At 37.6% G+C, this 24,020-nt stretch overlaps 1 protein-coding gene and 1 long non-coding RNA gene across 3 annotated transcripts in view; both read left to right on the plus strand.

The window, feature by feature from the left end:
* On the plus strand, window positions 1-20,361 carry pomgnt2 (protein O-linked mannose N-acetylglucosaminyltransferase 2 (beta 1,4-)). The gene is given in 3 exon segments (NM_001012384.2): window positions 1-296; window positions 16,689-16,885; window positions 18,238-20,361. Coding segments are annotated over 2 exon segments (1,758 nt in total). The 5' UTR covers window positions 1-296; window positions 16,689-16,723; the 3' UTR covers window positions 19,834-20,361.
* Window positions 1-24,020, plus strand: part of LOC147840126 (uncharacterized) — a 402,217-nt gene that overhangs the window by 40,495 nt on the left and 337,702 nt on the right. The gene's annotated exons all lie outside the window — the stretch shown is intronic.

Consider the following 24,020-nt stretch of genomic DNA (forward strand, 5'->3'; position numbering starts at 1 on the left):
GAGCCCGGTCATCGCTGTGGGTGGAGACTTCTCCGGCAGCTGGGTTAACGCTGGTAGAATACGCGCGACTAGGTCGAATTTGCGCTACGTAACGGTAAAATTAAGCCGATATTCAATCGTTGAACCACATTGTTGAATGAACACTTCGCGGGATTAACACAGTAAGCTCAGAAATGCCGCGTTTGTCCGCTGTAAAGTTGTAAATGGTCACAGCCACTGATTTGCTGGAGCTGCTGTTGAAACAGTGTATCCGCAGTGAATTCACACCGTTCCGTCCTGTCTCACCTTTCCCACAGGTATGATATGTGATTGCTTTTTGACATGGCTTATGCATTATTATATGTCTGTTTTGGGAAACTTAATGCAAGAAGTTTTTTTTTTCCAACTAGCCGTCGTCAGGAAAAGAGATGCTTACTTACTGATCAACCGAACAATTTACGCTGTAAATCACAGATCAAACCTCACTTTTTGATTTAACTACTGTAATATATACCTATAAAACATTACACGAGACAATAATAACTTGCTACCATTTGTGTTGGACAGGAAAATTTATTTAGCATACTACAGTATTTATTTTTTATTTTGAATAGCTTGTGTTATGATTATGAATGATATTTACTCAAATGTGCTCGAGTCATCAGGTCAGCATTATTTCTGCTTCATGTCATCTCTGCTGGACTGCAAAAAGTTATTACTATTATTTTTCTTATATTAATGGATATTATTAGAAATAAAATGCAATGCAAAGGGTAAATCTGGAAGGACGGCTTTGGATGTGATGCCACCACTATATTGATGAGCATTTGACATTTATAAACAGTCCTTGGGTGGAAGCTGCAAATGCAATTTTTGCTGATGTAATTGAATTTTGACTGACTGTTACATTGGAGCAACTTTCTCTTTTTATATAGTCAAGGACAGAAATGCCTGCGAGGTGTCACTCTCCAAAGTACACAGTGTGCAATGTCTTGGTGCAAAGTAAAATACAAAAATGAAATATTTTTCAGGGTGCCTCACACAACAGTTAAGTTAAAATTGTGCGTAAAAAATCAGATATTTCAATTAAAATGTAATTACTGTCTGTTTTCAAACCAGCAGGCTTTATAAGGGATTCCTGTAATAAATGGAGATGCCTAATAGCTATTAGTTATTAACTGCATTCATCTAAATTATCATCCTATGATGCATTCCCTGTCAAGTATTAATACATAAATTATATCATACATTGGATAAAAATACTGTTAAACATTTTAGAACGGCATTTACAATCTTAAATTTTCAATTCCCCCCCAAGGCAAAATAAATGCAATTTTAAATATTTAATTATATATACCCTATAAATACAGTTGAAGTCAGAAATATTAATGAATTATTAGCCCCCCGTTTATTGTTTTCCCCAATTTCTGTTTAATGGAGAGAAGATTGTTTCAGCACATTTCTAAACATAATAGTTTTAATAACTCATTTCTAATATTTGATTTATTTATCTTTGCCATGATGACAGTACATAATATTTGACTAGATATTTTTCAAGACACTTCTATACAGCCTAAAGTGACATTTAAAGGCAGGTTAGGGTAATTAGGCAAGTTATTGTATAACAAATGGTTTGTTCTGTATCGAAAATAAATAAAGGTTAAAATGGCTAATAATTTTGAAATTAAAATGGTTTTTAAAAATAAAAAAAATGCTTTTATTCTAGTCAAAATAAAACAAATAAGACTTTCTCCAGAAGAAAAAAATATTATCAGACACACTGTAAAAATGTCCTTGCTCTGTTAAACATCATTTAGGAAATATTTAAAAAAAGGAAAAAACAAACAAACAAAAAAAACTAAAGGGCGCTAATAATTCTAACTTAAATGTAAATCTATTTATTTTGAAAATTTCCCATGCTATTTATGCAAACACTTAATAGAAGACACAGAACACATATTTTTACTTGCGGTTTTGCTCATTCGTTTTGGAAAATAGTGCAAGACTGGATGATAATAAAGTAGGTGGTTGCTTGAAGGTTTGACTTTCACATTACAAGATTTACTATATGAAATTACTAAAGATTGCTCTGTTTTGTTTGATAAAAATAGCATTGTATTAGCCAAATATTTTATTCGTAAATGCATATATTTTAAAACCTCTCTACAACTCATTGTCTTTATAAAAGAATTAAAAACTTTTTTCGGATTGCCTGGCTAAAATGAAATGCCTTAAAAAATGTTTAATTTATTTCTATTATAAAACTTGCTATAGCCGGTATCTGTTTTGTTGTTTTGTAAAATTTTAGTTTGGACTATTTTTGTAACTTTACACTCTTTGTACTTATCTTTTTGTCTTTTGTATACTCTTTTTCTTGACTTAATATTGTGTTGAGCCTTCCATATTCATTCATTTTTTTTTTTCTCGGCTTAGTCCCTTTGTTAATCAGGGGCCGCCACAGCAGAATGAACCGCCAACTTATATCCAGCACATGTTTTACGCAGTGGATGCCCTTCCAGCCGCAACCCAACTCTGGGAAACACTCGTACACACTCATACATCCGCACATACACTACGGCCAATTTAGCTTTTTCAATTAACTTACATGTTAACTTGCATGTTCTCCCACGCAAACACGGGGAGAACATGCAAACTCCACGCAGAAATGCCAACTGACCCAGCCGGGGCTCAAACCAGCAACCTTCTTGCTGTAAGGCGATTGTGGTACCCACTGTGTCACCGTGCTACCTCGCCTTCCATATATGATACATAATTTGTAAAGTATAATGTCATTTTGTTGTATTTAGATTTTGTATTTCCAGTTAAAAAAATGAACTCTAGTCATCTAAATGGGAGTTCCTAGGCTGATGCGGGAATCTTGGTTGGCACTGGGTAAAAAAGAACTAGTAGAAGACCTAAATGTCAGTTATGCACCAGTTTTAGCAAAGCCTGATATTCTCCTGCAAGTTTTGAAGCAGAATAAACTAAACCGTCTGAGGCCAGTTTTAATAAACATTCCCTCGCCTAAACTCGCAGCGAGTGACATTAAAAAAACTGAAATCATGTCTGAATTTTTTTTTTTTGTCTGAAAAATTATCTTTTTTAAAAACTAATTTAGTTTGGTATAATTTGTTGGTTGTTTTAATGTATTTTTGTTGGTCAGTTATCTACACAATAAACAAGAATATTTGAAGTTCAAAACAAGGTCAGCTTATAGCCCTATGCTTCAGCGCACAAACTGACAAACAGACCTGTTAAATAAAATATTAATGTATACAATTACAGTGAAATATTCACAGTAAGCTATATTATAAATTCTAAATAATTTTCTGTTAATGACGATTCATATGCTCCGTTTCATCAGTTTCACTTTTATTAATTTAATCAACTACTTTGACCACAATGAGCCAGGCTTTACAAACTATTCGCACCACTTAAAGTATTCCCCTCAGAAGAATAAACTCAGTTGGAAGGATGAGAGAACAGAAACTTAATAATCTTACGAAGTGGCGCATGTTACATCTGTGCAGTCGGTGTCTGAATGAAGAGACACAACGCGCAGCCCTCCGGTATACGGACACTTCTAAAACAGTAGCACAAAGGGGAGAAATCAGTGCGTTGAAGATCTGTCCAATGTATTATTGAGCCTTTTCTCATTTAAAGTGTTAGGTAGGCCTACTTTGTGTGTGAAGAGCAGGTAATAACCCTCTCTACTCCAGTGTTGTGAATGCGATCTGCTGATCTAACAGACACAGCGCAGCATGATTTAAACAGCAATGATCTCCATGTTGCAGGTCAAAATGAACCCATTTAATGCTAAACTAAATGCCTTTCTCCATTGATTACTTATATTAACAGGAACAATCAGTCCTGGAGAAAGTTTTTCGTGTTGTAATGAATGCGACACGCAGTTTGAATTGTGAATGAATGGAGAATGATTGAGAGGTGGGAAATTCATAACTGAACATGAGTTTAACCACTTGATTATTTGTCTTTACTTCACATTAAACTATAAAATGGCTTCAAAACATTTTGGATAAAGTTGGCCTACATGACAACTTTCTAGTGCCTTATAATAGGCTACATTCGTGACTTTTGTTGGCTTATAAATTACACAGAATATAGCGCACATGCGAGATCGGATTTGGATTGAAACCATTTGGCCGATACCCGATCCAGCAAAAATATGTGGTATCAAACCGATATCCGATCCAAGTATCGGGATCGGTGCATCCCTATAGTGACAAGTTTTAGTGTTTAAGTTCAGTTCAGTTCAGTTTAGCTCAGTTCAGTGTGATTTAATCATTACTGAGAGTTCAAACACTGAAGAGCAAATTCATCGATGCGTAGCTCTACCAATCCTGAACCATGCGAGGCAGTGGCGACAGCGGAGAGGGGAAAAAAAACTTCACCTGATGGGAGTGAAGAAAAAAAACCTTGATAGAACCAGACTCAGTTGGGCACGACCATTTTAATTTCTCCGCTGGCCAAACATTTTATGTACCGGTTTCCCTTTGTGGAATGAAAAAACAGTCTACTGCCATCTACTGGTGTGCACTTTCATTTCAGTCAAACGCCATTTATTTGTTGTGTTCACACGCAGCTTTTTGGTCCAGATGGGAACAGATGCGATTTGGCGTGAGCCGACAAACACAGTTGGATTTAGTCTGCGCTAGTTTTTTGGCATCAGTTTGCTGTCTCTCGGCCTTAAGATTACGGTCAATGATGAACAAGTAATATTGCACACATTCATAAAAGGAACACAAAGTTAAGAAAACAGCACCTGCTTCTGTTCATTAGAAAGTTAATAACTTTTAAAAAAATTATTAAAAAGTCGTAAACGATACTGAAAGACATGAGCATGACCATCAATGGTTACTCGGAGGCGCGCTGGAAAAATGAATCCATAGATCAGTCTTTTAGCTCACAGCTTCTTCTTTACTTAGCTTTCTGATTTTTGAAATAGTACCTCTTTCTTTGCTCTGGCGGCATGCAACACGTGCTCCTTGTCTCTGTAATCCAGAAACTACGCGATCATCGCTCTCGGAGTTGCTTTCGTGTCCACTGCAGTTTTGCACATATAACCGATCCTGTGGGCACTTGTAGTGTTTGGAGACAGAATCTTCAGTTTGTGAGATGCGTTCCTCTGCCTGCGCTCATCTTTTGAAAGATTCAATATATTCAATAAATCCGAATAGGACAGGGTATTTACATACCTAATAAATAAAAAATAAACTGTGTAGTACAATTGGGTACTTTTTATTTAAGTAAATTTTTGATGCTTTACTTCTTTACTTTTACTTGAGTACAGAAGTGTAGTCAGTACTTCAACTTTTACCAGAGTCTTTCTAAACATGAGTATCTGTACTTCTACCTAAGTAAAGGGTTTGTGTACTTTTGCCATCTCTGACTCCCGACAAAAATGCTTGCTGCACACAAACAGCTTTGCTGTATCGGCCCTTACAGCATCGCGGGGAAAAACATGCAACAAACTCGTTGGATCTTGGAAACAAACACATACGACCCTTCATGAACAGCTACTGTGTGTCGTGGGTCCGTGTCTCACAGCCTTGCTTACGGAAAGCATGCGCAGTCATGAATAATTAAGAAGCCGGCTCTTCTCATAGGATAAGAAAACTCAGCTATGAATAATAATGAGAAACCGATCTTTGCACTTTTTTGATCCCGCCCCAAAAATCATTTTAAACCCGGAAGCTTAAATTAGCTGACAAAAGCTCAAAATTATCCAGTTTTTCTCACAATTAAAGCTAACAGATGCTAACATTGACTTAACTGATGCTCAACACGCACAAATCTGTTAAAATATCCAAAAAAAGTACTGAGGGTTTTGTGAACCTTTAAATTGCACTTCTAAGCTAAATGCTTGTCTCTTGAAAAAATATCTAGTAAATTATAATGTACTGTCGTTAAGGGTGTCACGACCCTCCAAATCCTCGATTCGATTACATTTTCGATTCTAAAGGCACGATTCGATTTTCGATTATGAATAATTAATTAATTGATGACCAATTAATTATTTGTAGCCTACCGTTTAAACTACCTGACCTGGATGGTCTTTGTTTTAGCCATAAACAAATCATACAGTAAATGAATAAAGGCAAGATACACACATAATTACCACCTGTCAATCACTTTTTCTGCGGGACTCGTAAATCGGCAGTGATCTGTGTCGTTATAATGGCGTCGGTAAAAAAGACGCACAACCAACAGGAACCAGCCAACAGTATCTGAGGTGTTCGCTAAAATGACTAAGTACAAGTGAGTGAAAGATTGAAGCAGTCCTCTGACTGCCTGGACCTGCTGTCTCGAGCGCATGGCTGTGAGTGTGTCTGTGTCTTTGTGGTCACGTTATGTGCATTTTCAGAGGTAGAGAGAAAGGAGGGCTGCTCAGAAATGCTACACGCCACTGTGGATGTCAAATCGTTGTCGTTCTAAAATGCCATTTAAAAAAAAAAAGACAGTGTAAACAGGGCCTGAGTGTGTACTTTTCGCGAGCGGATTTGCAACGGGAGCGGGCGGAGGATCGCGATGCCAGTGTTGTCTATCGGACAAACTGTACGTAATACGTACATAGCAGAGCTTGCAAACTGCAACAACACGAATGTTGTCAACATAACTCACTGGAAATCCAAAATGCTTAAACACCGGCGACTTCATTGAAAGAGGAGAGGGTTTCAGTTCTGTCGACGGGTCTCCTGCTTCTGCAGTTTAACAAGCACTTCAACAAGCCTGTTATTTTCCAGCTTGGCAAGCCAAGCTGACGTGATATGGGGGCCTGGCAGCATCGACGATTCTATTTTTGGATTCGATAATCGAAATTGAGCATAAATTTCGATCGATTTCGATTAAAAATCGAAATCGTGACACCCCTAACTGTCGTCATGACAAAGATAAAAGAATTTAGTTATTAGAAATGAATTATTTAAACTATTATGTTTAGAAATGTGTTGAATAAATCTTTTTCTGTTGAACAGAAATTGTGGGGGGGGGGGTGGGGTTTATACTAGCTTCAACTGTATATTGTCATATTGCAGCTCTACTCTTTATTGCCTTTTTATGTTGGAACAGAAATCTCTGACCTCAGTTTCCACACGCAGACTCGTTCTTATGCATGGTTCTGCTTTTTTGATTTGCACCCTGTGCTTTTCCCACTCTGGTGTTTTGTCATTTTGCTGTCCTCAACCCAGCTCTGCAGTGTTACGTAGAGTCCTGCTCCCGGGAGGCAGAGTGACATTGTTTCCTGTAACCCCCGCTGAAAAGCTCTTTCAGACCAATTCTTCATCTGTCCCCAAGGAACAGAGGGACGCTGAATATGTTTGCCTGCTTCAGCGCTTACTATATCAATCAGCATGCAATCTATTAAGGATAATACAAGGGTAATAACAGTAGTGTTTTTTTTTTGAGGAATCACTATAAAAATGTATAGACATCGATATAAGACATGGAAGGCCATTGCATTTTTAAAGGCCTATTTGTTTTGTTTTGGCTAGAATAAAAAGCCAAAATGACAATGCCAGTGACTCGTGACCCCCAATATCCTCTGAGGTGGTTATAAATACAGAAACCTTGCATGCAATGGCACACACACACACACCAATGGACCCAAGTCTATTCTTCTTTTAATTTTTTTTTTTATGTATGAGAGCTGTAAATGGGCCACAAAGTTTAACCAGGTGTTATGAAATCTGCTGCATCTGACGCTATGGCTGTGTCTTTGTAATAACCCCAGGGGTTGCAATCCAATAGAAGTAGTAACTATAAGCTCTATAGTAACTATATATGGTATAAATGACTATTTTTTTCTCTTCAGTAGGTTATGGATAAAATATGGTAATTCTTATGGTTTAATAAAAATAAATAGATTTTTGGAAACCACCAGGCGACCCCCCTTCATTGTCCTTCGACCCCTCGGGGGGTTCCGACCCCCACTTTGAGAACCATTGATTTGGATGACCACAATCCTCTAAACCAACGCCAAACAACTACCGCCAATGAAAACCAACTTTGTTTTCGGCTAACGGACAGGATGCAATCATGTAAAGGACAGAATGCTTAAGCTAAGAAACATCTTTACTTACTTTAGATCTCAATTTGTGTCAATTTCTGGCTCAGTATTGTCTCCTTTATAAACATTTTACCTAAAACCTATTTTTTTTGTCTTGTATCTTCAGGTTTAGTCAAAAAGAAGTGCTAAAGCAATTCAATCCACAATCAAATGTGCCAATTCCTGAAAATTGCGCGCAACATGTCTGAAGAGCGGGCGAGGCAGTGGCGCAGTAGGTAGTGCTGTTGCCTCACAGCAAGAAGGTCGCTGGGTCGAACCTCGGCTTAGTTGGCGTTTCTGTGTGGAGTTTGCATGTTCTCCCTGCCTTTGCGTGGGTTTCCTCCAGGTGCTCCGGTTTCCCCCACAGTCCAAGTAGGCTAAATTGTCTGTAGTGTATGAGTGTGTGTGGATGTTTCCCAGAGATGGGTTGTGACTGGAAGGGCATCCGCTGCGTAAAACCTTGCTGGATAAGTTGGCGGTTCATTCCACTGTGGCGACCCCGGATTAATAAAGGGACTAAGCAGACAAGAAAATAAATGAATGAATGTCTGAAGAGCGAGGAGGGATGCGATGGGAGAGGTGCGTGACATGTTTGAGGATTGGGAGGGAGACGCACGTTTTCTGGGAGATTACCACTCGTTTGCGGGCATCCAGGAGTGTCCCGCAAATCCACAGAGACCCCGGATGCCCGCAAAGGAGTGAAACTTCAGGGAGACTTGGAATGTCTGGAATGACCTCCCGCCCAACTCATAATTCTCTCTTCATATAGCCATATGCCTTATAAATATCCATAAAACACTGTGATATAGCCGGGCTCGGATCGTATTGCTTTCTCTCTACAATCAATCCGCTCCAGAGTTAATTTCAATCAAGCCGAATACACCTCATTCAGGCGATCTCGGATCGATTGCTGGATTCAGATATGCCAAACGAACCTCGCTAACTGGGCAAACAAGACAAAAGTCTAGGTGTGAAAGCACCCTAAAATATTAATTCTCACTATTAACTAGTGGCTTATTACTTGCCTAGTATTAAAAAATTTGCTGTTTATTAGTACTTATAAAGTACATAATCTGCATGAACTTTTTCTAAATTCCAATAATTAAACTCAATTATACCTTATGCCTAGTTCAGACTGTGTGATTTTAGCCCCGATTTTGGCTCGCCGACAGGTTTTGAGAAATCGCTGACAAATGGCTGAAATCACAGGCAAATCGCTGCTCGTGCACGTGAGTGACAATCACACAGTATGAACTATCAAAGACGCGATCTGAGAGAATCGCCGATGAGTCGCCGATGCCAGCGAGATATTTGACATGCTAAATATCTGGAGCTGTCGGCGATTCAAATCATGCCGTGTGAAATGAGTTTTGACTGAAAATAACATCAGCCATCGCCTAGAGCCAATGAGAGAGCGGCATTCACTTGTGTGTGCGTGTGTGTATAACTGCTGCAGGCCAGCGGGAGGCTGGGGAAAAGTTAAAAGCGATGATTTTCGATTTATTTGGACGCACAAAATGGAGAAAAAAATAGTGGAGGTTTGACAGGACTCAGGAGCACCCGTGTCTGTTGACGTTTCATACAGAAAGAAATTAGTTTATCAACGTTGAGGAGAAATGGCTAATTCCCTTTAAACCCAGGTGAGCAAATATGTACATGTTCTACCCCATTAAAGGCTTCTTTGTCATTATGTAGTTAATAACAAAAGATATACTACATGTTTTTGGCTGTGAGACGTAGTTTGGACGAAGTTGTTGGCGATTCTTTCTATAGTAAAGTCATGCAATGTGAATGTCCCTGTCGCAGATCCATCATGCAGTGTAAACAAAGCAGCGACGAAACGCAAGCCCAGATAGTCATGCAGTGTGAAAACATCTGTGACACGACTACTTTGAAAATCATGCAGTCTGAACTTGGCATTAATAACTGTTAATAAGAATCAAATCAGGTGTTATTTGAGGCAAAATTCATAGTTAATGGTTTGTTAATAGTGAGAATTGTACCTTAAAATAAAGTGTGACCAAATAAAATAAAAATGAACAAATAGCAGGAGACGTTATTGAAAGGACAGGCAGTCCGGCAGGAGAATCGAAGAGGCATAATGATTGTGTCTCTTTAACCTGAGAGTTTGCTGTCGTGGGCAGGGAGCCGAGTAGGGAATCTCCTTGGTTATCCTGAAGGGACTCATCGGAGAAGAAAGCCGCTGAAAGACTGAGAGCAGTGTCTTTCCAGGAGCCTTATTAAAATGCATTAGAAGCACTAGGCTGCCTTCCCCCATCATTGTGGTGCTTATCATCCACATAGCAAACAGCCCAGCGGTACACAAGGGAGCCGGGCAAGCCCTGTCAGCCAGGGCCGTATTCCCATTCAGTTATAAACACACGGAACCAGCCTCTTCGAAAAAATCCTCTCTCAGTCGCATGATGTGACCCCCTGCTTGCTTGCTTTATATGCACAAAAAGGACAGCTTTTCAAGGGCATGAGGTCTGCCTGCTCTTGTGGAGATATTTATATCTGGACAGCTCAGATAGATCAAGACTCCTAAGTGCCATTATTTCCTAATCTTAACGCTTTTTAGCAAATGCGACAACAGTCATATGTGTCATTTTTTTGAAAATGTGTGTGTGTGTGTGTGTGTGTGTATGTGTATATATGTGTATATATGTATATATATATATATATATATATATATATATATATATATATATATATATATATATATATATATATATATATATATATATGCATTATTGAAAATGTTATTAAGCTTTCCAGTGATGTACACTGTTAACGATTTTTGTAAATTACATCAACTATCAATAACTGTATTTTACCGTAGGACAGTTATGCAGTATGTTACTGTATTTTAAAGTTGCATTGTGAAAATCACTGCATGTTTTACAGTAAAGAATACAATAGTGTAAATGCATGTATAGCAAAATAAATGGTGCTGTATGTAAATACAGTATTCTTGCTTTTTTACAGAAAATTACTGCTGAACTGCTGCCAGTAAGTTACTGTAGATTCTACAGGAAATTGTTAACGGTGTTTACTTTGTCATGTTAGGACACTGAGTACGTTTTAGTGATGGGTCGTTCATGAACGATTCGTTCTTTTTGAACGAATCTTCAATATGACTCGGGAACTACGAGTCCTCTCAAGGAGTGATTCGTTCATCCGCGCGTGCGCACATTTGTGCAGGTAGTATCGTTAATTTCAAGTCTTCATCACATTGGCAGAAGCCAATCATATGCGTTTAGAGCCGGAAAAAGAATTGATCCGCTCACCTCTCGAGTCCTCTATCGGGTCTGAGTCACTCGTTTATCACAGGCCAATCATATGCATTTAGAGCCGGAAAAAGAATTGAACGGTTCATCTCTCGAATCCTAGTTCTACAGGTCGATACATCTGTGCAGATCGGCTAATCTCAGAAATAAACAGCTTGTATAATAGAAAAAGAAAAGATGCATTCAGTGTGAATGACTGGTTTTTGTGAACCAGGGTCACATTATTTACCACTGTGACTCTTTAATGTGTTTGCATACCGCTTTTCCTGACAAATCAGTTTTCAATCCTTTTCCCCATGAAAAATGCTCTGATTTAGCTTGGAATTTTTTCCCCTCATTGTAGCAGTGAATGAATCTTCCATAATCTGATCTATATCACAGTGCATTACATCCAAGCAGTTCAACATCCTCCCTCTGGGTATTGTCGTCAGTTCTGCTCATAGCATCAGCAAACACATGCAAGATCTCAGTGATAGCAAAGCAATCAAGCATGTGAAGAACATGGACTTGCACATAATCTTAAGATCGGATCCTCGCTCGCATGCCCAATGCTCATACTAGAATTTACCACTTGGCAGAGTTAAACGGCTGGATAGGCTGTTTGTTATTGGGAATCGGGATGTTCTAAATATTAAATGATGTTTAAGATAACTATTTCTATTATATATTTATATTTATTATATATTTATATTTTATATTTATATATATATATATATATATATATATATATATATATATATATTTTATATATAAATATATTTTATATAAATAAAAAGATTTTTGAGAGTATAGTTACTAATAACTGAACACACATAAAAAAAATATGTGTATATATATATATATATATATATATATATATATATATATATTTATTTATTTTATGTGTGTTCAGTTATTAGTAACTATACTCTCAAAAATATTTAGCATATATCATCTTATATAATAACTGTATAATTATATATTGATCCCTATTTATATATATTAAAATTTAAAATAAATCTGCTGCAGACTACCTGGAGTTTGACATTTTTTCGCGCTATCCTTATACATAAACTGCCAATTTGACTTTAAAAATAACGGATCAATAAACGTAATGAACATTAACCAAATACAAAACACAATCGTGCAATTTATAATAAAAAGCACAGAATAAAATATGTAAATGTATAGATTAATAAGTATATTATATTTTTGCATAATATTATCCCGCATTGTTGCCATGTGAATTATAATATATATTTATTCATAACTAAATCTTGGTGTGAAAACAAGGATTTTTGTCATTCTGGTCAAATAATAAGTTAAATTAGACTTAAAAACATACAAGACAATGAGACAATGTATTAAAGTATTATTATGTTGTATATTGAACATGCTGATCTTCTGGATATTTCATGCATGCAGAAATCTTGCACAGTTTGTACATTTTTCAGAAATTTAAATGGAAGAAAGTGGACTATCAAAGGGATATTAGTTCCAAACTTTTCTAAGTTTAATAGAAAGGTTAACTTAGTCTGGTTTTTTCTCAATGTTTTTTTTCACTCTCCTATCGGTGAAGTTTTTTTTTCCCTCTCCGCTGTCGCCTCTGGCTTGCATGGTTCAGGATCTGCAGGGCTACGCATAGATGAACTTGCTCTTCAGGGTTTGGACTCTCAGTAATGACTTTAAACCTCACTGAACTGAGCTAAACTGAACTGAACTTAAACACTAAAAACTGAACTACCCTGATCCAGTTACTATGACCATTTATGTGAAGCTGCTTTGACACAATCTACATTGTAAAAGCGCTATACAAATAAAGCTGAACTGAATTGAGTATTTCTTCTGTTTAACACAGAACATATTTTAAACAAGGCTAAAAACCTGTAACCTGTACCTGTAGGAAAAACAAATAGTGAAATCACAGTTTTCCAGCTTTCTACAAAATATCTTCTTTTTTCAACATAATGAAGAAAGTAAAACCAATTTTGAACAAGTAAACTGAGTAAATTTTCATTCTTGAGTGAAGTTTAAGTCTTCTTTATGAGAGCTTGCTACATCTATACTACATATCTGTACGTCTGAACATAATTCTGTTGGTTTGTGTTTGATCAAGGCTTTACTTGAGAGCGATTTATTGTGCAGAGTCATTGAGTGGAGTTATTTGAATTAATCACTAGCAGAATGGCGTAGGCGAAACCGTTCTGAAGTGTTGTGGGTGTTGAGTCCCAGGAGGGAGAACTCTGAAACGGATGTAAATGTAACCTGAAACCAAAATAGACTAAATTAGAAACGGACTCGCTTGGAGCCCATGACAGTTTTTACTTTATTAAAAACCTCTTTTCAGTATACACGCCTCTCCTTGCCGTTTTTTTTACAATTATTTTGTTTTAGAGAAATGAAGTACAAGATGAAGTTCACTATTTTGATTATCACCTATATTATAAAGCCAGATACTTTTGCCAATACTGCGCATTTGGATTCAATTAAATTTAAGCCCGTCTTGAATTATCACAGACTTATTCAATTTTATTTAATATAAATGAATGGTTTATTATGAATTCATAATATTATTGAAGTGTTTCCCAGTGTTGGGGGTGTGGCTGGATGGGCATCCGCCTCATAAAACGTATGCCAATTGGCGATTCATTCCACTGTGGTGACCCCTGATAAATCAGGGACTAAGCCGAAGGATAGAGAGTGAGTGAATATGATGGAAGTCGTTTAGTAAAAACTTATTGCAGTTTGAAATAAACCCAGGGGAGCCCAAGCAATATAACAAGCAATAAAACATATGTCAATTGGCGGTTCATTCCACTGTGGTGATCCCTGATAAATCAGGGACTAAGCCGAAGGATAGAGAGTGAGTGAATATGATGGAAGTCATTTAGTAAAAACTTATTGCAGTTTGAAATAAACCCAGGGGAGCCCAAGCAATATAACAAGCAATAAAACGTATGTCAATTGGCGGTTCATTCCACTGTGGTGACCCCTGATAAATCAGGGACTAAGCCGAAGGATAGAGAGTGAGTGAATATGATGGAAGTCATTTAGTAAAAACTTATTGCAGCTTGAAATAAACCCAGGGGAGCCCAGCCAATATAACAAGCAATAAAACGTATGCCAATTGGCGGTTCATTCCACTGTGGTGATCCCTGATAAATCAGGGACTAAGCCGAAGGATAGAGAGTGAGTGAATATGATGGAAGTCTAAAATACTAAATAAAAACATATTGCAATTTTAAATAAACCCAGGGGAGCCCAAGCAATATGCAACATAAAACCATTCATTGTGTTTATGGCTTATTTTCATGCCGACATCAAAGACATTTCAGGTTTAAACAGTTATATTAGCGGAGATGCTTCCTGCCACTATGGGTTTGCTCGGTTATTTCAATGTGAAGCTGACATTTTGCAGGCGTTTGTCTGTTGGCAAAAGCCTTTTTATGTTTCCCTCCGAGCTGTCTATGTAGTAAAGGGAATTAAACGCACAAGTGGTGACACTGTCGTTTCTGCTGCTGTTGGAGGGTAATGCTGCTGAAATCTCAAAACATGAAATTGTATGGATGAAAAGCAAGGAATACTGTGATTCACATCATGCAAATTAGCATTTATTTTATCCACAATATGTGACAACAACCCTGCCAGTCTCTTCTTCTTTTTTTGTACTACTGATTAGCCTTTAACATAGCAAGAATGTTGTCGTTCTCATTTTGATTTAGTCATTGTGTCACTACTTTTGTAGATGACTGAAGCTTTTCCGTTGTCTATCCTCAAACATTTTTTTATCACCACCTAAAAGATGTTTGTTTGTTGTCCTGAGGCAACAGTCACAGTTAAAGCATTAGCTTATAGGCGGTTGCGTACATAGCGCTTTGAGATCACACACGCGTCATTTTAGTGCCAAGTTCTGTAAATACGTGGAGGCAGGTGGACATTTTTAACCACTCTATGGACTCCGTGGCTTTGCTGGCAAGCCTAGAATGCCAGCAGCACAAAGCAGATTATGTCAAGTTCTTTCTTTTTTTAAATTCTTTTTTTTAAATTTTTTTTTTTAACATTTTGATTTTGAACAAAGCCCGAAATCCACCCAACAAAAGATGTAAAATAAAATAAACACAGTATTATTGTATTAATAAGTACAAAATCTGGATTAAGACATGAATCATACAGTCTCTCATATTTAACCAAAATTGTACAGTTTTTGTACTGGCACCATTTATTTTGGCTGTGGTGTATTCTGAACAAATAATGTCCAGTAGATAGAGCCTTCAGGATAGATCAATTGGAGCAGATTAATCCAGTTGTAGTTTCAGGATTTTTTTTTTTTTTTTTGCAGGAGTCAGAACAATTGACACATTCTTTCTTTTGTTGATGGATTAGGAGAGTGATGAATCGTCCACATGAGAAAAAGCAATGGGTCGCAATCACATTGGATCTGAGTTTCTATTAGTTATGACAAAAAGTCTCGTACTTTGGTCCAGAATAATGCAATTTGGGGACATTCCCAGAACATAAGTATATAAGTACCTTGTGTAGAGTTGTTACATACAGTTGAAGTCAGAATTATTAGCCCCCTTGAATTATTATTATTAGCCCCATTGACTGCTTGTTTATTTTTTCCCCAATTTGTGTTTAACGGAGAAAAGATTTTTTTCAACACATTTCTAAATATAATAGTTTTATTAACTCATTTCTAATAATGGATTCATTTAATCTTTGCCATGATGACAGTAAATAATATTTGACTAGATATTTTTCAAGACACTTCTATACAGCTTAAAGTGACATTTAAAGGCTTAACTAGGTTTACTAGGCGGGTTAGGGTAATTAGGCAAGTTATTGGATATTGATGGTTTGTTCAGAAAAAAATTTGCTTAAAGGGGCTAATAATTTTGTCCTTAAAATAGTGTTTAAAAAAAATTAAAACTGCTTTTATTCTAGCCGAAATATAACAAATCAGACTTTCTCCAGAAGAAAAAATATTATCAGACACACTGTGAAAATTTCCTTGCTCTGTTAAACATCAATTGAGAAATATGTAAAAAAGAATAAAAAAAATTCAAAGGGAGCTAATAATTCTGACTTCAACTGTATGTGACAAAATGGGTCTGATTTTTCTTTTCATTTTAAATAAGAAGGTGGCATTGAAGATGAATCCAAAGAATTTTGATGAACCTTTGAGGGAGGCCATAATGCTTAAGTGGCCCTCTAAAAATTAAAAACCTTTACATGAAACTGTCTTATCAGAAGGATTCACATTAATTAATGCCCTTCTTGCCCCCAGTGTTTATACTGTAATTTATGTTAATGATGAATTAGTGTTAGCAATGAAAACACAAACCTTCTTGTTGATCTTGGTTTTCTGACTGTTTCAGGTGGAGCATGAGTGTGGGATCGGAGTTCTGCTGTGATGCGTGCTATCGGGTGTAGGATGAACCTGCCGGCAGTGCTGAATGGCCTGCTGGTGTCAGTGGTGGCAGCCTTGCTTTGGAAATACGTTCGTCTGGTTGAACACACATCACAGCTGGAAGAGGAGCTACAGCTTACACGCCAGTCACAAGAATTTTCACAGGTGCACAGGGTTATGATAACTTTGCTTGATGAGATTAATTGTGAAGGCTTTTATCGCGATATAAAGTAAAATATAGCTGCAAAAAAGTCACTTTTGATAGGCATAATAACAAAAAAACTTGGTGTATTGTTCTTATTGTATTCACATGCATAGAATAAACAAATGTTTTAACCTAATTAAATTATGAAATGATGATATAATGAGTATAATCGGTAACACTTTACAATACAGCATCATTAGTAAATGTTAGGTAATTGATTAAAATCAATAGTAAATAAAATCTAATTTATTACCATTACTATGTTAATAGTTTAATAAAAATACAAGTTTTTTGTTATTAACACATTTAATTAAATGATCAGATTATGACTGAAATTTTAATCCACTATCGTATTAATGTATTAAGGTTTAATAAAAGCTTTTGTACTTTTCATTGTGAGTTTTGTTAAATTTGCTAATGTTTACTATAGGAGCGTCATTACACAGTGTTAAATAGTCCTAAATTAGCCCTAAATAGTCACTGAGTTTTCAAACAATATTTCAGCTTGTAGTAGGCTAGATTGTAAAAATGTTAATGTGTGAATTATTAAACAAATTAACCTATTAAGTCTCAAAGCATTTGACATTGTTATGAACACCACTGAAAGTGCAGTGTGAATAATCTTAATAAGCACTCTTACGGGGCGTTCCCACCAGATGCGGCTTTCGCTATTCGCGAGTAAATAGACACTTGAAGATTTTGAGTTGACTCCCTTCATTCTCATGTAAAGTTCAATTTACAATAGATGCAGATTTGCATCATGGACGGTGCTTCTGTCAGCCCGGTGATTCTAGTTTTGGTGCTAAATGGCTGTGCTTTAGGAAGTCTAAAAAACAGCGTAGATTTGTTTGGTGCCGTGTCTTGAGTCCATTAGATTCTTTCTAAGGTGCATCCAGCTCTGTGAGTTCACAAACTCCTCCAGAAACTATTTCTGAATGCTGGAAGTGCTGACGACTGAGCCAAGCCCGGTTTGATGAGCTGTTGTCTTGTGTCAGCAGGAGGATTTCCCATCTGAACACCAACAACAGGCGTTACATCATAATCACACCCATACTAGAGCAAGCTCCTGATTGGTTAAACGCTCAATTCGTGCCAATCCTGTTTTTCACGCCGCCTCATTCGTGCGAATAGCTCCGCATGATGCCTATTCACATCTTTGCATTGACTTAACTTGTAAATCACTCACTCCTGATGCTTCAACAAAAGTTTTAATAATAAGTAATTATTCACTGTATTTTGAAGTGTATATCAATATTGTGCATGCTATTTATCATGATATATTGAATAACTGAATATTGGCATATGTTCACAGGTGCGTATCGATTACCATGGTGCCTTGTTGGCACTCCAAGAGCATGGGACCAGAATGGTCTGCACTGGCAAGATGCACACTGATCGCATCTGCCGTTTTGACTACCTCTGCTACTGCACAGAAGCTGAGGAGTTTGTATTCTTCCACAGTAATGCCTCTGTGATGTTGCCCAACCTTGGCTCTCGCCGTTTCCAACCAGCCCTGCTGGACCTCTCATCTGTAGAAGACCACAACACGCAATATTTTAACTTTCTCGAGCTTCCAGCGGCGGCTCTGAAATTTATGCCAAAACCTGTGTTTGTGCCAGACGTCACTCTTATTCTGAATCGATTCAATCCAGACAACCTCATGCACATTTTCCACGATGATCTTTTGCCGGTCTACTACACCATGCAGCAGTATTCAGACTTGGACGATGAAGCCAGACTCGTCTTCATGGAGGGTTGGGGTGAAGGGGCTCACTTCGACCTCTATCGCTTGCTAAGCAGCAAGCAACCACTTCTCAAGGACCAGTTGAAGACCTTCGGCAAGCTCATGTGCTTCACCAAGTCCTACGTAGGACTGTCAAAGATGACCACATGGTACCAGTATGGCTTTGTGCAACCCCAAGGACCCAAAGCCAACATTCTGATATCAGGTAACGAGATCCGTCAGTTTGCTTCATTTCTGATGGAGAGGCTGAACATCACAAGAGAGGACGAGGAGGAGGATGATGACTACATTGTAGTTTTTAAACGTACCACGAACAGGCTCATCCTGAACGAGGCCGAGCTGCTTCTGGCTTTAGCTCAAGAGTTTCAGATGAGGACGGTCACTGTGTCTTTGGAGGAGCAGTCGTTTGATAACATCATCCAAATTATTAGCAGAGCAGCCATGCTGGTCAGCATGCACGGAGCCCAGATGATCACCTCCATGTTTTTGCCCCGTGGTGCAGCTGTGGTCGAACTCTTCCCTTATGGTGTGAACCCGGAACAGTACACTCCCTACAAAACCTTGGCCTCCTTACCTGGCATGGACTTACAGTATGTTGCCTGGAGAAATACCATGGAAGAGAACACTGTCACTTTCCCTGACCGCCCTTGGGATCAGGGTGGCATCGTTCATTTGGAGAAGGAGGAGCAAGAACGTATCCTTGCCAGCAAGGAGGTGCCAAGACATCTTTGTTGTCGTAATCCAGAATGGCTTTTTCGCATTTACCAGGACACCACTGTAGATCTTGCCTCTTTCCTGGACGTACTCAGAGATGGTCTGAAAAAGCTTAACCTCAAAAAGGCTAAGGTGGCTAGCACTGTACATCCCGGTCGAGTCCGAGAGCCCAAGTGCCAGACTTCAGTGCAGGCCACCAATGAAGCAAAGCTCTCGGTTTCATGGCAGATCCCTTGGAACCTGAAGTACCTGAAGGTCAAAGAGGTGAAATATGAGGTGTGGATCCAGGAACAGGGAGAGAACACGTATATGCCTTACATTCTGCCCCACCAGAACTACACCTTTTCAGAGAACATCAAACCATTCACCACGTATTTAGTGTGGGTGCGCTGCATCTTTAACAAGAACCTCTTGGGCCCATTTGCAGATGTTCTTATATGTAAAACTTGATTCAGCAATCCGGTTAAATGTATCACTACATTGTAGTCAGCTAGTGGAGAATTAATTGGAAGGTTCGTTCTCAGGAGCTGTCCTGAAATTGACATGATGTGACACGGGTGAATTGTTTCTTTGAACCTTGATTGTCGCTGATTGCTCTTCGTGGTACTTGTGGAGTGTCACGAACTGATTGAGAATCATGACCGCGGTGAAGGCTGGCCATGAATGCAGTTTTCAGAACTGCTAGACCTTTTAATACATCACAGTTCAAGCAAAGTTCTTAACTTTATTTATCAGAAATGTATTGCATAACTTAAATTCGTATTTATAAGTCCAAGACACTGGTTTTGTCGACACCTGTTTCTGTTAACTGAAATACTACACACTTTTCTGTGGCTTAAACGAGCTTTGTGACTTCGTAAGTGTGCCCTTAAGTTTTTGTTATGATGAAGCCTTTTGGAGGTTTAGAAATCTTATATGAAGTAACTACAAAACAAACTGGAAGTGAATATTAAGATATAAAAAGTAGGCTGCTGTTTACTAGCTTGGATTGACTGTAATTTGTCAACAGTGTTGGTGTTTTCTTTCTTTTTATTATTTAACTGTCTTCAAAAAACACTGATTATTATTTATTTCTTCAATAGAAAGCATTTGAATTGGTTTGCCCATGAGATATTCAAATTCAGGTCATCTTTGTACATTTTATAGAATCACTTCACAGAGAGAATACATAGATTTTCAATTTGACAGTACGATTTTTTTAAGCTGATGTCCTTTGTTGATGGCATGTCTGTAGTTCTCTTTTCATTTATTATATTAGTGAGGTAGCTTGTGTTTGGTGGTAGTGGGCCAGTAGCACAAATTAAATGGGTTCAATCTTTTGTAACTCGAACTGTAAACTAACAGAGTAAGAGGAAAAGCAGTTTCTCAGTTTTCCACTAAAGAAGTAACAGTACTTCAGATGTTTTGTGACTGTGTAAGCCTTACAGAATGCAATATTTAAGGCGGGCTATTATGCAGAATTCACTTTCACATCATGTTTAAACATTCATGTGTCTGTGTGTGTGTGTAAACAGCAAGCCTATAATAGTAAAAAATCCACCCACTACATTATATAAATAAAGTAAGCAGATGCAGTGTCTGAAAATACTCTGTTCTTGCTTATGACTGGTGATGAAGAGCCACTGCAATCATAAAGAAATGTATTTGGTCCCGCTTTATATTAAGTGTCCTTAACTACTATGTACTTGCATCAAAAAATAAATACAATGTACTTACTGTGTTTATAATGTATTTGAGAACACTTGTGGTGCTTTTGAGTTAGGATTGAGGTTGGGTTATGGACAGGTTTGGTGGTATGGGTAGGTTTAAGGGTGGGTTAAGGTGTAAGGGATGTTCAACAGTAGAGCTGCACAATTAATCGTTAAAAGATCGCGATCTCGATTCGACCTCCTAGACAATCTTAATCCAGCATTTCTACGATTCTGCCAATCATATTTTCAAGTTCAGGAGAGAAGAAAAGGCGGCCGCACGAGTCTTTTCATTGTTTCACATACGATGCTCAGTGACATTGACACCAAGTCATTTTTGTCTTCATATAATGATGTTTTCGCGGCCGGGAAATCACACGTGACGTGAGCTGCTGACCATGAGCTGTTATCACAGAGAGGGCGTGCTTATTGATAGACGTGCGCGCGTCTACTTTTAGTGAACAGAACCTGCATATGTTGCGAGTAACAGGTTATACAGTTGTAAATAATATTCAGTTTTTGGCACAGAGTGATCGTTTGGGAGCCGCGAGCGAAGTATGAACAAGCACTTAGCAGTCAAAATGAAACCGAAAGTGAGCACTTCGTTTAAATGATCATATCGCATTATAGAGTTATGATTACAACAAGCATTTGATATGTTTTTTGTTTTATAGCAAACCCACAGTTGTGCATGAAAATAAATGTTTACAATGTCAGTATAACTACTCAAGCCTATATATTGTTGAATATAATCTGATAATGGCAAATGTCTGATTTTACCAGTGAATAAAATTGTCTAATATGACAGATTGCAAGCATAATAGCATATATCTCAAACATAATAATTCAACATCAGAATTATTATAAGTAGAATAGAATTATTTACAGAAACCAGTAGACCTACACATATTATTATTATCGATGTTGTGCCATATGTTTGTTTTTACCATACTTTTATTTTACATATATAGAATCATGAGAAAATCTTTATTTTAAGCAAAAAAATTGCGATTCTCATTTTAGCCAGAATCGTGCAGCTCTAGTCAACAGTGTATTTATAAATGTAATGACAAAAGTTAATTACAGATGTAATTACATACATGTATTTAATCAAGCGTGCACAGTAAATACATGTATTTACACTATAAGTACATTGTAACAAACTATTAATTCCTGTGTAAGTACTTATTAGTTAGGGCACTTAATATAAAGTGGGACCATGTATTTTTATTCCCATTTATTCAATTAGAAGCAATGAGTGAGTGATTTTATTTTTGTTTTCTAGTTTGTAGATTTAGATTACTGTTTATTACTGCCGTCACCGATCTAGTATATACAATAGACAAGATTTGTTTCCCTGCTTGAAGTAAAAAGTCACCTACATCTTTGGCTGACCTTGGGGTGAGCAAATTGACAGGAAATGTTCATTTTTGGGTGTACTTTCCTTTTAAAGATTCCAAAGGGGACTTTAGTTTAAATTAGACAGCCGTCTTACTGCGTGTGTGCTTCAGATGTGTGCATATCAGCAGTTTAAACTGACAAGGGTTGAATACATGTTCATAATGAAATGCCATGATGATGAACTGATGTCACGCAAGCACAATAGACATGATATACACCAAACACGAGGAGCAGAAGCTCATTTCTATTTAAATTATTAGTTCACCCTAAAATGAAAATTCTGTTGTTAATCATTCACCCTCATGTCATTCCAATCCCCTAAGAGCTTTGTTCATCTCCAGAACCAACACAATCTCACGGCAATTAAAATTTTTTTTTGATTTAGTGGGTAATTCGTGTGAATTTGTAAGATCTCATTCAGACAATTTAGTGCAATCTACTTATCCCCCAATCACGGTTGGCTTTAGGGGCGGGGTTGGGAGCCACACCTTCTTTTTAAAACCGTACATTTAAACTTGTATAAACTGGTTTGAATTAGCCACTAAACTGACAAAACATAGGGTCAAAACGTTAGGTTACTGAGTCAACATTTTGTGGAACCCTCTTTTGCTGCAATTACAGCTTCAAGTCTTTTGGGGTATGTCTCTACCAGCTTTGCACATCTAGAGAGTGAAATCTTTGCCCATTCTTCCTTGTAAATCGATTCAAGCTGAGTCAGATTAGATGGAGAGCCTTGGTGTATCTGCGTTGAAAGAAGGACAGTGCCACTTTTCTTTCTTTCTATCTTTCTTTTTTTAAAGGATGTCCTTATGTCTCATCTGCAAAGATAACCTGTTATTTATTGAAGGAATCTCAAATGTTCAAATGTTGTACATCTCTGTTTTTTTAATGTGTTCGCTCTGATAATTCAACAGCCATGGAAAATGAAAAAAAAAAAACTAATAATTTTGGTGAGGTTTTAGTCTGTCCTTTGCATAGATGTTATAATGCATCATATGGAATAGGATTTAAATGACGCTAAAACGGATTAAACCATGAACATTTCTAATTGAAATTCGGAAACCGCAAAGTTCAGCCATGCAGTTTATTAGCATAACTCGGTGTTCATTCAATCATTCATTCATTTTCTTGTCGGCTTAGTCCCTTTATTAAACGGGGTCGCCACAGCAGAATGAGCCGCCAACTTATCCAGCAAGTTTTTACGCAGTGGATGCCCTTCCAGCCGCAACCCATCTCTGGGAAACATCCACACACATACATTCATACACTATGGACAATTTAGCCTACCCAATTCACCTGTACCGCATGTCTTTTGACTGTGGGGGAAACCGGAGCACCCGGAGGAAACCCATGTGAAGGCAGCGAGAACATGCAAACTCCACACAGAAACGCCAAATGAGCCGACCTTATTGCTGTGAGGCGACAGCACTACCTACTGCGCCACTGCCTCGCCAACTCTGTTTCGATGGTAATTTTATTCAAGTATTAGGATAATAAAAGAATTCTGTTTGTAGTACAAAATAGCAGGGCCTGTCCTTTGTATGTATG

Source organism: Danio rerio, chromosome 16, assembly GCF_052040795.2.
Source record: "Danio rerio strain M-AB ecotype USA chromosome 16, GRCz13ab, whole genome shotgun sequence".
Classification (NCBI taxonomy): domain Eukaryota; kingdom Metazoa; phylum Chordata; class Actinopteri; order Cypriniformes; family Danionidae; genus Danio; species Danio rerio.